Source organism: Entelurus aequoreus, linkage group LG09 (genome assembly GCF_033978785.1).
Source record: "Entelurus aequoreus isolate RoL-2023_Sb linkage group LG09, RoL_Eaeq_v1.1, whole genome shotgun sequence".
Taxonomy (NCBI): domain Eukaryota; kingdom Metazoa; phylum Chordata; class Actinopteri; order Syngnathiformes; family Syngnathidae; genus Entelurus; species Entelurus aequoreus.
In genome coordinates, this window is record NC_084739.1 from 24,804,912 (window position 1) to 24,829,228 (window position 24,317).

General features: G+C 40.8%; 1 protein-coding gene across 1 annotated transcript in view; it reads right to left on the bottom strand.

Annotated features, from left to right (window-relative positions):
- Positions 1–12,914, bottom strand: part of mertka (c-mer proto-oncogene tyrosine kinase a) — a 42,944-nt gene extending 30,030 nt beyond the window's left edge. The window contains exons 1-4 of the mRNA XM_062058406.1: positions 12,641–12,914; positions 6,203–6,518; positions 4,455–4,555; positions 4,213–4,383 (exon numbers count right to left, since the gene is read on the bottom strand). Coding sequence (XP_061914390.1) covers positions 4,213–4,383; positions 4,455–4,555; positions 6,203–6,518; positions 12,641–12,722 — 670 coding nt within the window. The 5' untranslated portion in view covers positions 12,723–12,914. The remainder of the gene's footprint in view (positions 1–4,212; positions 4,384–4,454; positions 4,556–6,202; positions 6,519–12,640) is intronic.
- Positions 12,915–24,317: the final 11,403 nt, after the last annotated feature.

The following is a 24,317-nucleotide window of genomic DNA, read 5'->3' on the forward strand; positions in this document are numbered from 1 at the left end:
GTTTCAAGGAACACAATCTTGTTTTTAGGAGAAGTGCACTAAAAGGATCCTATCACAGTATCATGGGGGCTCACTTGTTGACTGAATTCAATAATACAGTAGACCTAAATGTCAATACTGTAATCCTAACAATTTTACTAAATTCAGTGGTGCCTCAAAAAGTTGTACGAAAAAACAAAAACATTCAGTACTACTGTAACAAAATGTCTCAAAAGTTGCACAAAAACAATGTCAACTTAGTACATCAAATCAGCGTCCGTCACTAAAGCTCAATTCACTCAGCTTCAATAGAATAACTCTGTGCATGTGCCTAACTGTAAATATTGTGAGTGTTAAGTGAAGTGAAGAATATTTATATAGTGCTTTTAGGTAAGTAGGTAAAGTGTCTAGCCAAAAGACACAACGACAATGACGAGGATGGCGGAAGCTGGAATCGGACTTGGAAACCTTAAGTTCCAAAAAACATGGATTGATGAAGGGCCACCCCTGGCTTAATTGGGGTCCTAGGCAGAATTGTATTTATCAATTTAAAGAACCCTTCCTTTGAAACAGGCCGACTTGTAGCATGGAACAAGTGTGCAGCACAGTGTGTGTTGTGGGAGTACTGAGCTCTGCTAGTCTGCAGCCTCTAGCCCCTCCTTGTTGGTGCAGTGGGCTGTCCTGTGAATGAGGTCTTTGTGCCTGGAGCCAACCCCCGGACAGAGTGTCTGCAAATGGCCCCCAAACCCCATCCCCTTCCACCCTGGGCCCTTGCACACACTGGACCAAAGCAGAGTTTTAAACCTTTAACCCATTCCATGACTGAATGTGTCTGTGTAGCCTGCGGCCAACTCAAAATGAATGCTTGACCCTGAACCAAGAGGGTATACTTGTAATAACAATTACATTCGATGCCAACATTTTGATTTTGCAATCTTCAGTGTAAAATGTATCATTTTACTCAACATTTCCTAGTTTGAACGGAAAAATATATCCAAATACATTCTTAAACTATTTCAGTTTTCCTTAAAACTTTTTAATAAACATGCTTTAATATTGTTTTCTAGTTTGAAATCAATCTGTATTTTATCACTAACAATGCAAATAAGAAATAAGGGAATAATGCCCTACTTTATTTAACAGCTAGCACTTAGTGTTGCTCTTAAAAAAACACTGATCTTGCATAAAAGGCGGGTGGCTGTTGAACACTCAGTGACATTAATGGTGGCCTCAGTGACACCAAGCGTGTTAATGCATGTCTTTGTATAAGCACAGTGGAGATGCTGAGGCAGCGTAGATGAAGCAGAATAGAAACCACCAACAGACCATTCTAACCTTACCTGTATATGGAGCAACTGACTTTGCCTCTATTATAAGGAATTTTTTGGGAATATATACCGTAAAGTTGTCTGAGTTATTATTTTATGCTACGTTGCCGATTCCAAAACCGATCATCCATGAGTGAGATCGGCCGATACCGATCACATGTATTAACTGTAAATTTATCAACCTATTTATGGTGAGTTCTATTGACAGATTAACACTATAAACACAGTATTGAAAATTCTTCCTTATTCACTATTATTGCATATAAGTGTTAATAGTACACAATAACTAAACAAAAGCAAAAACTATAATCTGCTACTTGTTTAAAGCCTTTCGTTTTTTACCCTAAAGTCCTCCTGTATCCAGGGAATTAAAATCAGAGTTTTTAAACATTAACAAAAACAATACAAAAATAATTTTGAGAAAAATAAAAATATCAACCTAATCACTCTAGTATCGATCATAAACTGATGCTACGTTTGGTATTGACACCTTAATTTATGGATCGATCCGCCCTGTGTGCTGACAATGCTGACACGCCAACAGTTGTGGTTATATTATCCTCTCTCAAGGCTCTTATTAATGTACTTCTCCTGTTAATAGCTGCTTTCTTTCTGCTGCAACGTGGTTTCATCTGCACTTCTAAGACTTTACTAAACACTTATTTCTTGGGGTTGTTTCAAGCCACCTTAGTGATTAGACAAGCTGTTGGCATGCTTACTCCTGCCCTGATCACATGTTAGCCTCATCCTTCAGCGATAATGATACTTGGTAATGCTACTTCAGATACTAAGAAATGCAGTTCGATAGCTGCAATAGAAGTGATTATTATTACTATAAGGGTGCCGCTCCACACTGTAAGGAGACACATTAGCTGCTAGCCGCATGTCAGCCGGGGAACTAAAAATAAACTCAGTGTCAGCCGATCGATCGGCACATCCCTACTTATCACTAACAGTTTTGATTACTAATTACTTAATACTTATACTTAATACTTACTTAATATAGCATACTTTTTTTAGAATTGTTTTTAATCTTATTTTAATTATTTATTTTTGTTTCATTTTGTAAGAATGTTGCAACGTTCTCCTTAACCCTCCTCAACATTCTAAGAAATTCATTTGACACAGTAAGGCTAATTTTAACACATTGTGCCCAATCTACTAAAGATTTGTGTGTACAAAAATACGTGCAAACTTAATAGCACACGCAAAGCTGATCTACGGAACTTGTGAGCAGAGGATTGAGTGAGCAGAAAAGGAGCGCAATCATTTTAGCGCATCTGTCTTCATGAATATGCAGAATATATGCTGATCTTCAGAATGCCCACAATTAGGGCTGGGCGATATATTGAGTTTGTAAGATATATCGATATATTTTTAAACAAGATATGAATTAAGAAAATATCGTGATATCGATATAATTTATTTCACGTTAAAATGACCAAACACCGCTTATTTGTTGTTTTCCTTGTTCTCCCCCGCTTCCCCTCCATGGGCTACTAAACCCCTCCCCTTCCTCCTTCCAAGACGTGCTTGCACTATGAGAACATCCATGATTGGTTGGTTGTTTACTATGATGAGTCACGATTGGTTAGGGACAGGCCAATCAGAGGCAAGATAGGGCGGGTCATCGAACCAGGAAGGGAAATCACAAAGTGCCTGCCTGCAAATGTATTTTTAGTATCTGAGTTTGATACATTTTGTATCATTTGCACAGCTATGTTATTTATTTTATGTAGAAATAATATTTTTCTATTTTATTTATGTTATTTAATTCCGTACTACTTAAACAATTTCTTTTTTGTGCTGTTAATACCCATCTTGACTAACTGGGTTAATAAAAGTGCCAATGACTGTTTACAGGACAGTTTTCATTCACTTCAATTTTACTGAATATCGCTCAAAAATGAATATCTTTATACGCATATTTTCACCGGAAAATATATCGAGATATATATTGAATATCGAGTTTAAGTAAAAATATATCGAGATATACTTTGTCGTCCATATCGCCCAGCCCTACCCACAATACAAGAGGAGGAAATGCAAATGTAATTATTATGCATGCGCAGTGTGATTGATCAAGGCTGAAACTGTTATGCGGATGCTATTTTGCGTCTTTTTTGAGCATGTCTGAAATCTAAGTGCAATCTGACACAATTACACACACAGCTACGGGAAAAGACGTGATCGCGCTGCAAAGACAGATGATGGACAGTGAATCATCTGTCCTATATGTGTGTAACAACATATTTGGACTGTCAGAAATAAAAAAAAATTGGCCATTTAATTTATTTAGCTATATTATTTCATTTTTTTAGCTGCTGGATGACTTAAGGTGCTGATTAAAACCAATTAAATTGATGTGTTTTGGTGTCTGCCTTTATAATATATCTCTGATAAGAAAAAAACATCTTGCAATTTGCATTTTCTTGCATTTGGATAATTCCAGACGCATGAATGCGCTGCGATTTTGTGATGGTCCACCGCCTCCCTGCAGAGTGTGGGCCATCAGCTTGCTAAAAATTGTTTATGTTGTCTAGATTGCAATTTTATATTGCAGATAATGAGTTACATATTATAGATGTGTGCTGCTAGTTCAGATACATTGTACACAGGTTGGAGAGCACAAAAACATTAATGTGGAGGGAAATTAGCGTTTCCATGGTCACATAATGCCGGTAACAGACACAACATTTTTAAATAGGGCACCACTTTTGCACTTGTTATCAATTGCATACACTGTCTTAGTAGATCACACGCAATACGCCCACTAATAGTACACACACATTTAAAGTTTGCACCTGCTGTTTAGCGCGTGTTATTTGGATCCTAGTAGAGCAGGTCCAACATGTATAAACATACAAAGCTGATTAAGAAGAAATGAATGTGAACGTGGGCTCACCTTCCACAGAGTAAGTGCTGGGAGAGCTATGGTAGTCACTGTCAGGTATTCCATCCCGCAGCCAGCGAATGTTGACAGGGTCTGGAGGTCCCACTGCCTCACATGACAGATTAAAAGGGGTGTCTTTTGTTATGTTTCTGTCCTCAGGTTGCTGGAAAAATGTTGGAAGACCTGCAAAGAAAACACTTTGCTGTAAAACAAGCGGACATTCAAAGAAGATCCAAAAGCTCCCTCGAACTTACCTTCTACCTTGATGGTGATAGGCTGAGACTCCACCATCATGTTGCCGATGCTGAGCCTGCAGCGGTACTCTCCAGCGTCCAGCCTCTGCACCTGGGTAATGCTGGAAGACATTATTTAAGAGGCCACTTAAAAACTACAGCGTGAGAATACTGAGTGATGCCATAGAAATGTCTATGCCTTCTGTTCAGGGTTTCAAGACCAGCAAGTGGTGTCAAATGTCTTTCCAAATGTATACATACATATATGTATAAACACATATAAAGGTATATACATATATAAAGCTATATGTATAATGTATATACATATATACACATATAAACATATATAAATATATACGCTAATATATAGTTATATGTAATCATATATGTATATACTGTATATATATACACACACACATTATATATATACATGTGTGTGTGTGAGTGTATGATTGTATACACCCACACACACACACACTCACACACATATATATGTACTAATAATAATAATAAAATAATAATTATAATAATAATGTATTATTATAATTAATATTATCCACTGATGATAATCCCACGTGAATCTCTACCTTATACTATGAAGTAAAAGGAAACTTGGCAGATTTATAATAGTATTTAAGTGAATATTGACACTTGCATTCTTTTAAATTGGTTGGCAATATTTTGTAAAAAAAAAAACATTAAGTTAATTAGTTATTTAGTGCATGTAAACATACTGAGTATGTGTATATGGGGTAGTAATGTTAGGTCAACGGTGGAGTGAGGCACTTCAGGAGTCGGGACGACGTGGCTCGGTTGGTAGAGGGTTCCAGGTTCGATCTCTGCTTCCGCCATCCTAGTCACTGCCGCTGTGTCCTTGGGCAAGACACTACCAGTGACAACCACACTGGTTTAAATGTAGCTTAAAAAAGATGTAGATAATGGTTCTCACTATGTAAAGCGCTTTGAGTCTCTAGAGAATAACGCTATATAAATATAATTAACTTCACTTCACTAATAATAACAATAAATTAGTAATATTAAAGACCCAAAATGGGGCCACAAACTAAATCTTGTTTAGGAAAAAAAAATCTAAAGCTGGTCCTAACAGACCTACGGTAATGCGGTGGCATACTCGAAAAGTGTCTCAAAGGTTGCTAGCCAGTTATGATGCTAATTCTAAGGTAATGGTGATCATTTAAGCATGAATAAAACAACTGTTGAGTGGCTGAGAAATATATATAAATGATAAAATTATGATAATATGATTTTATGTTTTATTCAATCTCTGGTTCTGATTTAGATTTTTTTTACAACAAAAATAAACAGTGTTGAAAAAGAGCAGTCGTCGTATATTCTGGGTCGTCTTATATTTGGGTCAATCCAGTACTTTAGCACTTTATAGAAAATTAAACAACACTAAAATGTTACATAAATCATTGCCTGCTATGCTAACTCCTAAAATATATTATTTTATTCGGATCAAATTTGAACAAATTAAAGATTGTTCATTTTGTCTATTTTATGTTGGTTGTACAGTTTGTTTTATTACTAGGTTCTACATGCTTTTATGATTATGATTATGATTATGTTTTCTTTTGATGACATAATCAAATACATTGAGGAAGCACAAAGATTTTCAGGTAATGCCATGATGTGTTCTTGTAGAATAAAGTCCTATATTTAAAAAAATAGTAGCACTCACTCCAACAAAATGTTTTCTCATGGGGCGTGCACAATTCAAAAGAATGGAAGAATAATTTTCCCCATACCTGACTGTGGAGAGGAGAGTCGTAACCCTGTCCGTGATGGTCTGCATTTCATGGATCATCACCTGCATGTTTTCAGCCAGGTCCTGTCCGTTCTTCTTCCACAAGATGGAGGGCTCCAGTGTGGTATCAGGGATATCAATGGAGCAGCTGAACTTAGCCTCATGTCCTTCGGACAGCTCGAGAGAGTCTGTGTTGGTTCTAAAATGAAGTCGTTTGAGCTCATCCGGGCTCAGGTACGCCTTTGAAGCATGGTCCTGCTCAACCAGAGGCTCTGAGGTCCTGATGAGCCGGTGGGGATGCTTCCTAGATTCCTGGGCTGTTCACACATTTAGGTCTTGCATTAATAAACAGTCAAAGCCAAATGCCCCAAAAGTTGAACATTCCAGAGTTCAATTAAAGTTTTCTGGAAAAATCAAAAGCTCAATCTATCATCATCAGTCAGCAAGGGTGTTTTATCTTTTCTTTGGATTTATTTTTTTGTATATTTGTGACGATAACCATGAAATCAAAAATTTAACTCAGTACCATACAATCAATGCAATTAATTAAATACCAAATACATACACAAATTATTTTCACAAAACACAGTCTAACAGGAACAGCATGTCGCTCTAAACATGGTAGCTAATGACCAACAAAGCATCATTTTACTTTATTTAAAGATTTATTTAGACTTACTACATACTCGTTAGTTACATTTTTAAACAATGAATTTTCAAGACATTTTCTTTTTAATTGGAAGTCTTTGATATAATTTAGGTCTACTTTAATCCACTGTAAAGCTTTAGGACCAAGTTATTAAATACAACATAGAGTAGTAGATCAACTTAGCTTAATTGGCTCTGTGATGAAGCTCTTTACTCAAAACACTTGTACCTCAAATTAATGTCACCAACTGAAACAATCTTAAATAAATTTGTGCTTGCCCCCTCCACCCCCCCACTCCCTCCCAAAAACAGCACAAATACAACATGTAACATGCTTTTAAAAAGAAAGACGAACTTTTATAAATATTTTATAAAATAATAGAATGTTGTACAAACAACTGTAGTAGTTGTATCAAGTGATGTGATAATAGAGTATTTATCTTGGAGAGTGGACTTTTACGGTATCTCTTTTGTATCTCCGTCAAACTCACAAACAGTAGCTTTACCATATGTTAATGGATAAATGTCCACCATTAACATACATATACTGTATTTATATATGTGTATATATACGCACACACATACACTACCGTTCAAAAGTTTGGGGTGACATTCAAATGTCCTTATTTTTTAAGGAAAAGCACTGTACTTTTCAATGAAGATAACTTTAAACTAGTCTTAACTTTAAAGAAATACACTCTATACATTGCTAATGTGGTAAATGACTATTCTAGCTGCAAATGTCTGGTTTTTGGTGCAATATCTACATAGATGTATAGAGGCCCATTTCCAGCAACTATCACTCCAGTGTTCTAATGGTACAATGTGTTTGCTCATTGGCTCAGAAGGCTAATTGATGATTAGAAAACCCTTGTGCAATTATGTTCACACATCTGAAAACAGTTTAGCTCGTTACAGAAGCTACAAAACTGACCTTCCTTTGAGCAGATTGAGTTTCTGGAGCATCACATTTGTGGGGTCAATTAAACGCTCAAAATGGCCAGAAAAAGAGAACTTTCATCTGAAACTCGACAGTCTATTCTTGTTCTTAGAAATGAAGGCTATTCCACAAAATTGTTTGGGTGACCCCAAACTTTTGAACGGTAGTGTATATATGTATGTGTATATATATATATATATATATATATATATATATATATATATATATATATATATATATATATATATATATATATATATATATATATATATATATATATATACATATATATATACAGAAATACATACATATATAATATATATTATATATAAATAATATTTATATAGTATAATATATGTATAATACATGCATGTATATACTGTATACACAAATATTTTTATATTGTATATACTTAATAATAATAATAATGGATTAGATTTTATATCACGCTTTGCTATTGTTAAATACTCAAAGTGCTCACAGAGAAGTGGAAACCCATCATTCATTCACACCTGGTGGTGGTAAGCTACATTTGTAGCCACAGCTGCCCTGGGGTAGACTGACGAAAGCGAGGCTGTCAGTTTGCGCCTACGGCCCCTCCGACCACCACCTATCATTCATCATTCGTTCACCAGTGTGAGCGGCACCGGGGGCAAGGGTGAAGTGTCCTGCCCAAGGACACAACGGCAGCGATTTGGATGTCAAGAGGCGGGGAGCGAACCTGCAACCCTAAGGTTTCTGACACGGCCGCTCTACCCAATACGCCATACCACCCCCAATATAATACATACTAGGGCTGTGAATCTTTGGGTGTCCCACGATTCGATTCAATATCGATTCTTGGGGTCACGATTCGATTCAAAATCGATTTTTTTTTTCAATTCAACAACGATTTTTTTCCCTATTCAAAACGATTCTCTATTCATTCAATACATAGGATTTCAGCAGGACCTACCCCAGTCTGCTGACATGCAGGCAGAGTAGTAGATTTTTGTAAAAAGCTTTTATAATTGTAAAGGACAATGTTTATATCAACTGATTGCATTGTAAATTTGTTTTAACTATTAAATGAACCAAAAATATGACTTATTTTATCTTTGTGAAAATATTGAACACAGTGTGTTGGCAAGCTTATGAGATGCAATGCAAGTGTAAGCCACTGTGACACTATTGGTTTTTTTTTTATTGTTTTTTTTTATAAATGTCTAATGATAATGTAAATGAGGGATTTTTAATCAGTGCTATGTTGAAATTGTAACTAATGTTGATACTGTTGTTGATAATATTCATTTTTGTTTCACTACTTTTGGTTTGTTCTGTGTCGTGTTTGTGTCTCCTCTCAATTGCTCTGTTTATTGCGGTTCAGAGTGTTGCTGGGTCGGGTTTGGTTTTGGAATTGGATTGCATTATTATGGTATTGCTGTATATTGTTTTGTTGGATTGATTAATTTAAAAAAAATAAAATAATAAAAAAAAATAATAAAATAATTTAAAAAAATATTTTTTTTTTTTTTTTTTTTAAATGAGAATCGATTCTGAATCGCACAACGTGAGAATCGCAATTCGAATTCGAATCGATTTTTTCCCACACCCCTAATACATACATACATCTATATAGATATATTTACATATGTATATCTATATACATATCGGTACATATACATATATATACACACCCACATACATACATATATAAGAGCTTCAAGCCAGCAAAGTCCAGGTCTCTGATCCTAAAGAAAGGTAAAGTGGCCGACCATTTCCGCTTTACAGTTGGAGGGTACTTGATTCCAACGGTGACCGAAAGACCTGTCAAGAGCCTGGGCAAGATCTTTGATAGCTCCCTGAAGGACGCAGTGGCTTTGCAGCAGACAAAGAGCGACCTGACCTCATGGCTCACAGCCATCGACAAATCTGGTCTCCCAGGAAAGTTTAAAGCCTGGATGTACCAACACGGAGTCTTGCCTAGAATACTCTGGCCTCTGTTAATCTACGAGGTACCAATGACAACGGTTGAGGTACTAGAGAAGACCATCAGCCAGTTCCTAAGGAGATGGCTGGGGCTCCCTCGGTCATTAAGCAGCATTGCTCTTTATGGCCATTCCACCAAGCTGCAGCTCCCTCTCAGGGGACTGTTGGAGGAATTCAAGGTCACCCGCTCCAGAGAGGTAATGATGTACAGGGACTCCGCAGATGTCAAGGTCGCCTCGGCAGGAATCATTGTTAAGACCGGGAGGAAGTGGCAGGCACAAGAAGCCCTAAGCAGAGCAGAGGCGCGGCTGAGGCACAAAACCTTGTTGGGTACTGTGGCAAGGGGGAGGGCAAGCCTCGGCAGCTTTTCAAAGCCACGCTTGGACCGGGCCCGTGGCAAGGAGAAGCGCCAACTGGTCCAAGAGGAGATCCGTGCAGAGGTGGAGGAGGAACGTTGCTGCCGGATGGTCAGCATGTCCAAACAAGGGGCGTGGACAAGGTGGGAGCATGCAGAACCTCGAAAACTCACCTGGGCAGAGCTCTGGAGAGCTGAACCTCTGCGCACAAAATTCCTCATACAGTCTGTGTACGATATCCTCCCATTCCCCGCCAACCTGCACATCTGGGGCCTAGCAGACACTCCAGAGTGCAAACTGTGCCAGAGGAGGGGCACCTTGGAACACATCCTGAGCTGTTGCCCAAAGGCACTGGGGGAGGGGCGGTATCGCTGGCGCCACGACCAAGTTTTAAAAGCCCTGGCGGATTCTATCTGCGCAGCGATACAAAACAGCAAGTCCCAGGCCGCCCCGAAGCAGTCAATCACCTTCATCAGAGCAGGACAGAAGGCAAGCCGCCAGCCCAACTTCTCAGGAGAGCTCCTGGCCACCGCTCGTGACTGGCAGCTCCATGTTGACCTGGGAAGGCAACTCAAGTTCCCGGCCAATATCGATACCACGTGACTCCGCCCAGACATGGTGTTAACATCGGAGTCAACCAAGCAAGTGGTGCTACTTGAGCTGACTGTCCCCTGGGAGGAGCGAATTGACGAAGCAAATGAGCGAAAGAGAGCCAAATACGCTGAGCTCACTGCAGAGTGTCAGAGTAACGGCTGGAGAGCCCGCTGTGAACCAGTCGAAATTGGGTGCAGGGGTTTTGCTGGTCACTCACTACAGCGTGTGTTCAGAATCCTTGGCATTAGAGGACTGCAGTCGAGAAAATAAATAAATGGGTTATACTTGTATAGCGCTTTTCTACCTTTCAAGGTACTCAAAGCGCTTTGACAGTATTTCCACATTCACCCATTCACACACTGATGGCGGGAGCTGCCATGCAAGGCGCTAACCAGCAGCCATCAGGAGCAAGGGTGAAGTGTTTTGCCCAAGGACACAACGGACGTGACTAGGATGGTAGAAGGTGGGGATTGAACCCCAGTAACCAGCAACACTCCGATTGCTGGCACAGCCACTCTACCAACTTCGCCACGCCACCAAGAACATCCTAGAGGCCGCAGAAAAGGCCTCCCGGTGGCTGTGGATCCGTAGGGGGGATCCGTGGTGCGCTACTTGGACACAGGCCGGGGTCTGATCACCCCCGGCTGGGTCGCCCGTGTGAGGGTGTCTGATGATTAAAGACCCGAAACACCCTATGACCCCGGGTTTATCACTGATGACGTGTCCAAGCATCACCGTGAGGTGTATTCAAGTTCTATATATACAAATACATATATATATACACACCCACATACATACATATACATATATATATATAAATAATATATATATAATATATGCATCTATATACTGTATACACACATATTTTTATTTTATTTTTCATATTTGTTTTATTTTATATTGTATGTACTTATATTATATATATACATATATACCTGTATATATACACATACACACATATACATACACGTATATATATATATATATATATATATATATATATATATATATATATATATATATATATATATATATACATGTAAATATTTATATATATATATATATATATATATATATATATATATATATATATATATATATATATATATATATATATATATATATATATATATATATATATATATAAAGGCCAGTGTTTAATCACAGGATTCACTGTGATTAATGATGTGGATAATGACAGTTATAACTCATATAATTGCTTGCAATTTGAAGCATAACAATAAGCCAAGAGACAGCTCTTATTAGAAAACACTAAATTGAGGTACCACTGTATTAGAAATGATTGTGTGAATATGCTATTTTTATTCCAAAATGTTGACATCAAAATTGATAATCATCTTAAAACAAAATATATATTAATATACATATTCAAATAATACAGATAGCTAATGTATATGAGAATGGAAAATAATATTGTCAGTAATCCAAGCTCAAACACACAGGTGTCATTTGAAAATGGTTTTGGTCCAATAACATTTAGATTTTTTTTTTACTTAAACTTGTGAATTTCCACAAATCTCTGAAAAAATATCCATGTATTTGATTAGTATGAAGAGCAAAACCACTTAAACTACAACCAGCCAAGTTAGAAATGACCACAGCACATTGTTGCTAACAAAGTTAACAACCTAATCGTTCACTTTAAGCATTTACCAAATAGGTCAAAGTTTAACACTAAATAAATGGTCATTATTCACTTATGCTTAATCTATCGTTCAACGCATGAAGGAACATAATTGTATTGTAATTACGGGGATGATGTTAAAGAACAGGTTTTTAAAGTGTTTCCTAGGTTTCTACTTGAAAACGCGTGATAATTTGTTTTAGCTGCATTCTTGTCACGCACAAGTAAAACCTGCTAGTTAGACGCCTGAAAATAGAAGACCCCCTCGAAAAAAAATAAACAAATTACCATTGCTGGAATTCCACACTGTTAGTGCCATGGTTGCCGTGGAGAGAACAATTCCAAACCATCCCGATGTAATCTTTGCCATTTTCTAAGCCGTTCTACAAACTTTTTTAACGACTGTTCCAGTGTAGGCTCCAACGCACGACGACTGACCTACATCGGTTACACTGGAAGGAGCTTTGACGCAGCCTGAGAGGAGACTTGTTGATCCAAAATCACGTTTGGCTGCAGGAAAAAAAAGTTTACTTGCGGCAACGTCACAGAAGGGATCCCATGGAGGCGGGACTGAGCGTGGAAAATATGTTTGTGCCAACTCTGCCACCATGTGGTCAGCTTTAGCTACTTCAGCAGTCTCATCATTTACTAGAGTACATTTTTTACTCACTTAAGCCACAACAATAAGGCTGTGGAATTTAAATGATTGTGAAGTTACTATAGGTACTTGATTTTTTTTGGTGATATAGTTTGTATATGTTGTATTCAAATGTGTATAGTATACTTGGGTGTATACGATGTTGTGTAAAAGTGTCAGGGGCGCCGCTAGGGATTTTGGGCCCCATGAAAAGAATCTTTACAGGGCCCCCAACACAGCGGCAACATTTTTTGATGCTATTTTACATACAATTATGCATTTTAATCGTATTTTTGACTATCATTACCATATTTTTGAAAGAAGAACAGCATCACAGTTTTATAAGTATTATAATTTCATCATCATTAGGGGCCTCTCTGGGCCCCCCTCCATCATGGGCCCCTAGAATCCGTCTCCTTAACCCCCCCTTTTCGGCGCCCCTGAAAAGTGTAGCTACATTGATCCAGTGGTGTGGCGTCAGGGCCAGCAAAGCCTTCTCTGCTGGCTTAATATAACCAGAGATCATGATCATAATTAAAGATAAAATTATTTTTTAATTTACTTTCCTTAAATATCTAAAACAGTGGTTCTTAACCTTGTTGGAGGTACCGAACCCCACCAGTTTCATATGCGCATACACCGAACCCTTCTTTAGTGAAAAATAAAAGGTTTTTTTTTTTTTTCAAATTCAAGACAAAGTTAAATGTTTTTTTACTGGTGCACAAAATGAACTGTGCATGAACATCACCTTGTTCAAAGAACAAAACCAACACAGTGCATGGCCTCACAACAAATTATACACCTGCAAATCAGATGGAAAATTAGTTAGTTAGCTTAGACTTCCTTTTATTGTCATTCAAATTTGAACTTTACAGTACAGATAAGAACGAAATTTCGTTGCATTAGCTCGTTGTAGTGCAGGATAAAAGAGCGATAAGTTGCAGATATAAATAAATAGATTACTGTACAGATAAATATATTGCACTTTTGCATATGTATCCACGTTTATGGATGTATGTTATATTGTCTTTGTATTCCAGCGAGTTAATCTGTTTTGGGGGGGAATTGAGGGGATTATTATGATGCTTTCAAGAGTCTTATGGCCTGAGGGAAGAAGCTGTTACAGAACCTGGAGGTTCTGCTACGGAGGCTGCGGAACCTCTTTCTAGAGTCCAGCAGTGAAAACAGTCCTTGGTGGGGGTGGGAGGAGTCTCAACAGATTTTCTGAGCCCTGGTCAGGCAGCGGCTTTTTGTGATCTCCTGGATAGGAGGAAGAGGAGTCCTGATGATCTTTTCCGCCGTCCTCACCACTCTCTGCAGAGACTTCCAGTCTGAGGCACTGCAGGCATCAGTCCAGACAGAGATGCAGTTGGTCAGTAGGCTCTCCATAGTGCCTCTGTAGAATGTGGTAAGAATGGGGGGAGGGAGCTGTGCTCTTTTCATCCGACGCAAAGGTACATTGTTTGGGGGTATTACGCTAATAGGGAGAAGTTTTTATTTACACAATGAGTCGGGTGTGTCTTGACCTCAGCGGCGTAGGCTCTGCCGAACCCCTGAGGCCGACTCACCGAACCCCTAGGGTTCGATCGAACCCAGGTTAAGAACCACTGATCTAAAAGTATTCATATTCTCTACATGTCATATTATGCTCGTTCCAGTGCTGTTGTTTTTAGTTTTATTTTGTATCCAATCAGAATTCAGCTAGCTTATGTTGCCATGCTGTCCCAAATCTGCCCGAGGCCTTCAGAATCAATAATGCGGGCATCAGTGCACGGGGACATACAGGTGATAGACCGTTGCGATAGCCAATCAGATCACGAGTTGTTGTCAGTAAGGCCTTCTAGATGGCCTCACATTGAACGTGACGTTTACGCGTCCTGTGATTGAATACTCACCGGGACCGTTAGCGGATGAATTTGAGAACACATAGAGTTGAGAGACAGTTGCGATAGCCAATCAGATCACAAGTTGTTGACAGTAGCCTATCTTAGTAGCCTGATGTTAACTAGACTGTGATTGGATACTCACTTGTCACTCCAAAGTGAGTATCCAATCCCAAGTTTCAATTTAGCAGGAAGCAGGAAGTGTTAGGCTGTAGCCACACAGGGATAGCAGAGAAGGAGAACAAAATGTTGAGAAGGTGGCAGATATATATTTGCAAGGCCATTTTCAAGAAGGCTATTTAAAGAGAAACTACATGTCGGCCAACCCCGGAAGCTAGCTCAGCTGTTCTGGCGATAAAATGGGGAAATGCTCGCCATTTCCACTCGAATAAGCCGGCGACGAGGGGTACCACTGGCTTATACGGCGTCAAATAGGTGCTGCAAATTACGAGTTCAAATGTTTAATTTTTTCACTCGTAATATGTTTTTTTGCAATTTTTATTTTGACGGTACCACATAAGATATGTTTATAATTGCTGATGCGTTTTAATTGATTTTTAAATGCGCCAGAAAATAACCCGTTTTGTACACTGTTGATGTGGTTCAATGATCAGTAGATAGTAGATAGATAGATCAAGTAGGGCGTAAATGTGTTTCTGTATAATATTTCTCCAGCAATGGTCATGTGGTGACATAAATGATGGTATTTTGAGAGGTAATCATTGAAGTCGGACATCACTGAAGGCCTAGGTGGGAAACGCATGGCCTGCCACTGCATTTATCTATTTATCAATTTACCTATCTATAGTCAATTTTGCATTCAGGAGTATTAATAAAAACGAAACATTATAAAATCTACATTCTTATTGAGCTTTGTGTATGTATAGTTGGCTGGAAAAAAATCAGCTGACAAGTTTAAAACGAGAGCATCACGGTGGAATAGGGGTTAGTACGTGTACCTCACAATACGAAGGTGCTGGGTTCCATCCTGGTGCTCGGGATCTTTCTGTGTGGAGTTTGCATGTTCTCCCCGTGTCTGCGTGGGTTCCCTCCGGGTACTCCGGCTTCTTCCCACCTCCAAAAACATGCACCTGGGGATAGGTTGATTGGCAACACTAAAGTGGCTCTAGTGAATGAATGTGAATGTTGTCTGTCTATTGTCGACGTATTTGTTTAATCTAGATTCAGAAGATGTTTAAAGAGGACACGATGCGTAAACTTAAAATCAGAAGTTTTTATTCCCTATTTGATACAGTTCTCTGAGCCTAGTAGCATTCAACACGGGCTGCTTACACAGGGGGATCCGGACGCGCCCTTCTCCTTGCACTCTTACAATATATAACACAATGTATGAATATGCAATGAGGTGGCGTCCTCCAGGCGTGGCCTTTCGAGAATCTTCCTCTGTTTTCTTCTCCCTGGACTCCGACTTCATATCTGGGGTTGTCCTTCAGACCTCGGCAAAGAAGCCACGTAAACAGTGGCAAGAATGTAGGTGATAAGAGTGTATGTGCGTGGGCATGAACTTTCACCCAGTTTCAACTGAAACTTTAGAGCATATGATTAGTTGCATGGCCTATTCTAAGCACATCTATATTAAACATTTCTTAATCACTTCCTCCTCATTATCTTAATTATAACCCAACATTCCCCCTTTTGATCTCTTTTAAGAGATCAACACAAAATATAAACAACTTTGGCATGTGAGAGCTTATGGGGACAGATTGATGTTGTCTATCTCCTGTTAGTCAGGGTCAAGATCCTCACTGCCTCTGCGTCTCAGGAGCACATAAATTGGCCGCCAACCCCAAAAGTGGAGTTGATCATTCTCCCTATCATAGCCCGCAAGCCGGGCAGCACACAGACTGCAAAAACACAGAACAAAATTAAGATGATAAGGAAGGGAGTAAGATATTTGAGCAGGAGTCGCCACCAAGTGCCAGTGTTCAACAAATTCCACAAATTCCATAACCAATCAGCCTGACTATCCATTTTCCGCTTCCGATTCTCCAATTGGTCCACGATTATAGAATAATAAGTTGTGCCGTCTGGAATGAATGTGCAGCAGTGGTCTGGACCTACCATTTGACACACTCTGCCATGCACAAGCTAAAATGAGGTCTAAATCCATGCAAAAAGAGTCAGCTTATGTAGTGCGAAAACAGCCCCTCTCGCCAAGGAATGACCACAGTTAAGGCCTTGAAAACACATAGCAACTTGCCAAAACAGCTCTGTGAGCCGACCAACAGGAGCCCTTAAAACAAAACAAAGAGTTTACTGACGGACATAAGATAAAAGCACGGAGATCACAAAAAGAAACACTACATAGGAAAATACTAGCTGTTTTAAACATGACTATGGATTAAAAAAGAACACTTAAAAATATCTCATTCCCACACTATCTGTGTTGGCCCTGCGATGAGGTGGCGACTTGTACCCCGCCTTCCGCCCGTGTGCAGCTGAGATAAGCTCCAGCAGAAGAAAGTGGAAACAAGCGCAATACATTGCCGACTTTTTTTGGAAAAGGTGGTCAACAGAATATCTTGCCACACCACAGGAAAAAAAGAAGTGGATTGAGACTAAACGCAATTTGAGAAAAGAAGACGTTTTGATTGTGGATCCCACTGCTCCCCGGAACACTTAGTTAATTGGAAGGATACTCGAAGTGTTCCCTGATAAGGCTGGTGTGGTACGGTCAGTTCGCTTACAGACAAAGACCAGTGTCATTGAAAGACCTGTAACAAAACTGTGTATGTTAATGGATAACGATGTGTAATATGTTATTGGTATGGTAATATAAGTTTGCCTGATGCCTGATAATCAGTGTTAAAATGTCAGGTTCAAACACTGATGACATCTATTAGACAGACGAGAAGCAAGGAATCATGCAGAGACCGAGTTCAATTTGGCTCAATGAGGAGACATGTGTTTTGGGCTGTATTTTAGTTACAGATCCAAACTACATTCTAAAAGTCCAGCCCACGTGCTTCCTCTATTTATTTGGGAAGTCCCTGTTTACATCACTGAAGCTGTCGCTGAGGGAAGGGGGTAATCTTGACAACTCCAGTTAGACACAATATATGATTATACAAAAATGCAAATGTGTTGACGCTGGTGATATCGCCTTGTCTCTGCTCTGTCTGCGTCACGGCTGTGTTCGGCCTTGGCAGTCAGCAGGCCGTTTCTGGACACAGACACTGATACCAGACTGGCTTGCAATCTTTTTGATTGCCAGCTTTGCAAAGACAAAGAAAAATACAACTTCAGCACAATTGACAATAATTATAGCAACGGCCCTTAAGCATAAAAGTTGTGTGATAATATATACATAATAATTCTAACATAAAATCAGGGGGTTTTGTTTGAGTTTCTTTAATTGTGATTTATTATGTATGGCTCCAGGATATAGTACATTAATTGTTACGTCTTCCATGGTCATAAACAATTAGGGGCCATTGTCCTTAGGTGCCTGAGTGGCGCTGTGGGGAAGAAGCCAATGTCATTTAGGTGCGCACTGATTGGCTCCAGTACCCCCAAAAAAGGGACAAACGGTAGAAAATGGTTTGATGGATGATTGTACTTAGGTGTGGCGCACGAGTATGGAAGTAGAATTATCTCACATCAACTTATATATCAATATGATATTAATATATATACATATATTAATAAATATACAAATACAAATACAAATGTGGTATACAAATAAATAAATAAATTGTATAAATAAACGTGTATTTGTAAATATATTTTTGAGATTTAAAAAAATATACATATAAAATGTATAAATATAAACATGTGACATACAAATAAATCAAGAATGTGTATAAATAAATGTGTATTTCCATCCATCCATCCATCTTCTTCCGCTTATCCGAGGTCGGGTTGCGGGGGAAGCAGCCTAAGCAGGGAAGCCCAGATTTTCCTCTCCCCAGCCACTTCGTCCAGCTCCTCCCGGGGGATACCGAGGCGTTCCCAGGCCAGCCGGGAGACATAGTCTTCCCAACGTGTCCTGGGTCTTCCCCGTGGCCTCCTACCGGTTGGACGTGCCCTAAACACCTCCCGAGGGAGGCGTTCGGGTGGCATCCTGACCAGATGCCCGAACCACCTCATCTGGCTCCTCTCGATGTGGAGGAGCAGCGGCTTTACTTTGAGCTCCCCCCGGATGGCAGAGCTACTCACCCTATCTCTAAGGGAGAGCCCCGCCACCCGGCGGAGGAAACTCATTTCGGCCGCCTGTACCCGTGATCTTGTCCTTTCGGTCATGACCCAAAGCTCATGACCATAGGTGAGGATGGGAACGTAGATCGACCGGTAAATTGAGAGCTTTGCCTTCCGGCTCAGCTCCTTCTTCACCACAACGGACCTATACAGCGTCCGCATTACTGAAGACGCCGCACCGATTCGCCTGTCGATCTCACGATCCACTTTTCCCTCACTCGTGAACAAGACTCCTAGGTACTTGAACTCCTCCACTTGGGGCAGGGTCTCCTCCCCAACCCGGAGATGGCACTCCACCCTTTTCCTGGCAAGAACCATGGACTCGGACTTGGAGGTGCTGATTCTCATCCCAGTCGCTTCACACTCGGCTGCGAACCGATCCAGTGAGAGCTGAAGATCCTGGCCAGATGAAGCCATCAGGACCACATCATCTGCAAAAAGCAGAGACCTAATCCTGCAGCCACCAAACCGGATCCCCTCAACACCTTGACTGCGCCTAGAAATTCTGTCCATAAAAGTTATGAACAGAATCGGTGACAAAGGGCAGCCTTGGCGGAGTCCAACCCTCACTGGAAACGTGTCCGACTTACTGCCGGAAATGCGGACCAAGTTCTGACACTGATCGTACAGGGAGCGGACAGCCACAATCAGACAGTCCGATACCCCATACTCTCTGAGCACTCCCCACAGGACCTCCCGAGGGACACGGTCGAATGCCTTCTCCAAGTCCACAAAGCACATGTAGACTGGTTGGGCAAACTCCCATGCACCCTCAAGGACCCTGCCGAGAGTATAGAGCTGGTCCACAGTTCCACGACCAGAACGAAAACCACACTGTTCCTCCTGAATCAGAGGTTCGACTATCCGGCGTAGCCTCCTCTCCAGTACACCCGAATAGACCTTACCGGGAAGGCTGAGGAGGGTGATCCCACGATAGTTGGAACACATCCTCCGGTTTCCCTTCTTAAAGAGAGGAACCACCACCCCGGTCTGCCAATCCAGAGGTACCGCCCCCGATGTCCACGCGATGGTGCAGTCTTGTCAACCAAGACAGCCCCACAGCATCCAGAGCCTTAAGGAACTCCGGGCGGATCTCATCCACCCCCGGGGCCTTGCCACCGAGGAGCTTTTTAACTACCTCAGCAACCTCAGCCCCAGAAATAGGAGAGCCCACCACAGATTCCACAGGCACTGCTTCCTCATAGGAAGACGTGTCGGTGGGATTGAGGAGGTCTTCGAAGTATTCCCTCCACCGATCCACAACATCCGCAGTCGAGGTCAGCAGAACACCATCCGCACCATACACGGTGTTGACAGTGCACTGCTTCCCCTTCCTGAGGCGGCGGATGGTGGTCCAAAATCGCTTCGAAGCCGTCCGGAAGTCGTTTTCCATGGCCTCGCCGAACTCCTCCCATGTCCGAGTTTTTGCCTCCGCGACCGCTGAAGCCGCACACCGCTTGGCCTGTCGGTACCTGTCCGCTGCCTCAGGAGTCCTATGAGCCAAAAGAACCCGATAGGACTCCTTCTTCAGCTTGACGGCATCCCTCACCGCCGGTGTCCACCAACGGGTTCTAGAATTACCGCCACGACAGGCACCAACTACCTTGCGGCCACAGCTCCAATCAGCCGCCTCGACAATAGAGGTGCGGAACATGGTCCACTCGGACTCAATGTCCAGCACCTCCCTCGTGACATGTTCAAAGTTCTTCCGGAGGTGGGAATTGAAACTCTCTCTGACAGGAGACTCTGCCAGACGTTCCCAGCAGACCCTCACAATGCGTTTGGGCCTGCCAGGTCTGTCCGGCATCCTCCCCCACCATCGCAGCCAACTCACCACCAGGTGGTGATCGGTAGAAAGCTCCGCCCCTCTCTTCACCCGAGTGTCCAAAACATGAGGCCGCAAATCCGATGACACAACTACAAAGTCGATCATGGAACTGCGGACTAGGGTGTCCTGGTGCCAAGTGCACATTTGGACACCCTTATGCTTGAACATGGTGTTCGTTATGGACAATCTGTGACGAGCACAAAAGTCCAATAACAAAACACCACTCGGGTTCAGATCCGGGCGGCCATTCTTCCCAATCACACCTCTCCAGGTTTCACTGTCGTTGCCAACATGAGCGTTGAAGTTACCCAGTAGGACAAGGGAATCAACCGGGGGAGCACTCTCCAGTACTCCCTCGAGTGTATCCAAAAAGAGTGGGTACTCTGAACTGCCGTTTGGTGCGTAAGCACAAACAACAGTCAGGACCCGTCCCCCCACCCGAAGGCGGAGGGAGGCTACCCTCTCGTCCACCGGGTTGAACTCCAACGTGCAGGCTCTGAGCCGGGGGGCAACAAGAATTGCTACCCCAGCTCGTCGCCTCTCACTGCGTGCAACGCCAGTGTGGAAGAGAGTCCAGCCCCTCTCAAGAGAACTGGTTCCAGAGCCCTTGCTGTGCGTCGAGGTGAGTCCGACTATATCCAGCCGGAACTTCTCTACCTCGCGCACAAGCTCAGGCTCCTTCCCCCCCAGCGAGGTGACGTTCCACGTCCCAAGAGCTAGCTTATGTAGCCGAGGATCGGACTGCCAAGTGCCCTGCCTTCGGCTGCCGCCCAGCTCACAATGCACCCGACCTTTATGGCCCCTCCCATGAGTGGTGAGCCCATTGGAGGGGGGACCCACGTTGCCTCTTCGGGCTGTGCCCGGCCGGGCCCCATGGGGACAGGCCCGGCCACCAGGCGCTCGCCATCGTGCCCCAACTCCGGGCCTGGCTCCGGAGGGGGGCCCCGGTGACCCGCGTCCGGGCGAGGGAAATCTGAATCCTTGTTGTTTCCTTTCCATAGAAGTCTTTGGGCTGCTCTTTGTCTGATCCCTCACCTAGGACCTGTTTGTCTTGGGAGACCCTACCAGGGGGCATGAAAGCCCCCGGACAACATAGCTCCTAGGATCATTGGGGCACGCAAACTCCTCTACCACGGTAAGGTGGCAGCTCAGAGAGGAGCTAGCTAAATGTGTATTTGTAAATATATTTTTGAGATTTGAATATAAATATGCTTGATTTTGTATTGATTTTTGTATTTGTATTGAATTTGCATATGTGGATCGCTTTTTTGCTTTTGTGTTGATGAGACATTCCTCCCACAAACCAGATGCACAAATAAATGTGACCTACACACTCCCCTGAACAACCAGCAGAGGGCACTGTAGCCAGAGCGGTCTGGGTCACAAAGCATTATATGCATTATATGCAAAATGCCTGGAGTTCTCTGCACAAAAACAATCCACGTCTTTACAGAGAGAACGCACAATGGGCCTGAGCTAGCTAATGTTAGCGTTGTATTAGCTAATGCTAATGTATCCAGTTCATCTGAAAGACCGTGCTAGCTGCTTATTTTATTGTATCAATGCCGTTTAATGACCTTGTCCCGATGTAGATACTGATCTCTTATCAGTGCAATGTGTGGCTCTGGCTGCAGTGCCCTCTGCTGGTTGTTCAGGGGAGTGTGTAGGTCACATTTATTTGTGCATCTGGTTTGGGGTAGAAATGTCTCATCGACACAAAAAGCAAAAAAGCGATCCATATTTGCAAATTCAATACAAATACAAATACAAAATCAAGCATTTTTATATTCAAATCTCAAAAATACATTATATATACAAAAACATGTTTATTCATACAAATTCTTGATTTATTTGTATGTCACATTTTTATATTTATACATTTTATTTGTATATGTTTTCAAATCTCAAAAATATATTTGCAAATACGCATTTATTTATACAAACTATTTATTTATTTGTCTGTCACATGTGTATTTGTATTTGTATATTTATTAATATATGCTTATTAGGGGTGTGGGAAAAATCGATTCGAATTCGAATCGCGATTCTCACGTTGTGCGATTCAGAATCGATTCTCATTTTAAAAAAATCTTTTTTTTAATTTTTATTATTTCTTTTTTAAATGTTTAATTTTTTTTAAATTAATCAATCCAACAAAACAATACACAGCAATACCATAACAATGCAATCAAATTCTAAAACCAAACCCGACCCAGCAACACTCAGAACTGCAATAAACAGAGCAATTGAGAGGAGACACAAACACGACACAGAACAAACCAAAAGTAGTGAAACAAAAATGAATTTTATCAACAACAGTATCAATATTAGTTACAATTTCAACATAGCAGTGATTAAAATTCCCTCATTGACATCATCATTAGACATTTATAAAAAAAAGAAAAAGAACAATAGTGTCACAGTGGCTTACACTTGCATCGCATCTCATAAGCTTGACAACATGCACACTGTGTCCAATATTTTCACAAAGATAAAATAAGTCATATTTTTGGTTCATTTAATAGTTAAAACAAATTTACATTATTGCAATCAGTTGATAAAACATTGTCCTTTACAATTATAAAAGCTTTTTACAAAAATCTACTACTCTGCTTGCATGTCAGCAGACATGGGGTAGATCCTGCTGAAATCCTATGTATTGAAAGAATACAGAAACGTTTTGAATTGGGAAAAAAAAATCGTTTTTGAATCAAGAATCGTGTTGAATTGAAAAAAAAAATCGATTTTGAATCCAATCGTGACCCCAAGAATCGATATTGAATCGAATCATGGGACACCCAAAGATTCACAGCCCTAATGCATATGTATTAATAACATATTGACATATATAAGTTGATGTGAGACAATTCTACTTCCATACACCAGAAACTTATTGTTTTTTGAACGCAGGCTGACGGCAGTGTGAGTTTTGTGTTATAAGAATGTATGCTTTGTTTGAAAATCAATTAAAATTGACTTTCGCATCACAAAGGAAGTGTGTTTATTATTTTATTTAACGACTTAATGGTCCAAGTGTGTTATCAAAAGAAAGTGCATTAACTAATTCAAATAAAAAAAAGTCCCCGTAAGGGACAAGCGATAGAAAATGGATGGATGGAAGTTTAAAACGAATCCAGTTACCGTAACTTTAAACTGTAGCACCGTTTCTATCCAACAGGTGGCAATACATTGTAAAACACAAGCAACAAGTCACATGCCATGCTTATTTGTTAGAAACCATACTCAATATACTCAAAGAGTGTTAATATAACTCTAACTTGTTGATATTATTTCTCAAATCATTCAAACATTTGGTAAAACACCCGCTATGAAATTTCAACAATTTAGTAGTGGACGAAGGAAAGGCGGAAGCCTGATGCTGGCTGATCTGGAATCAGT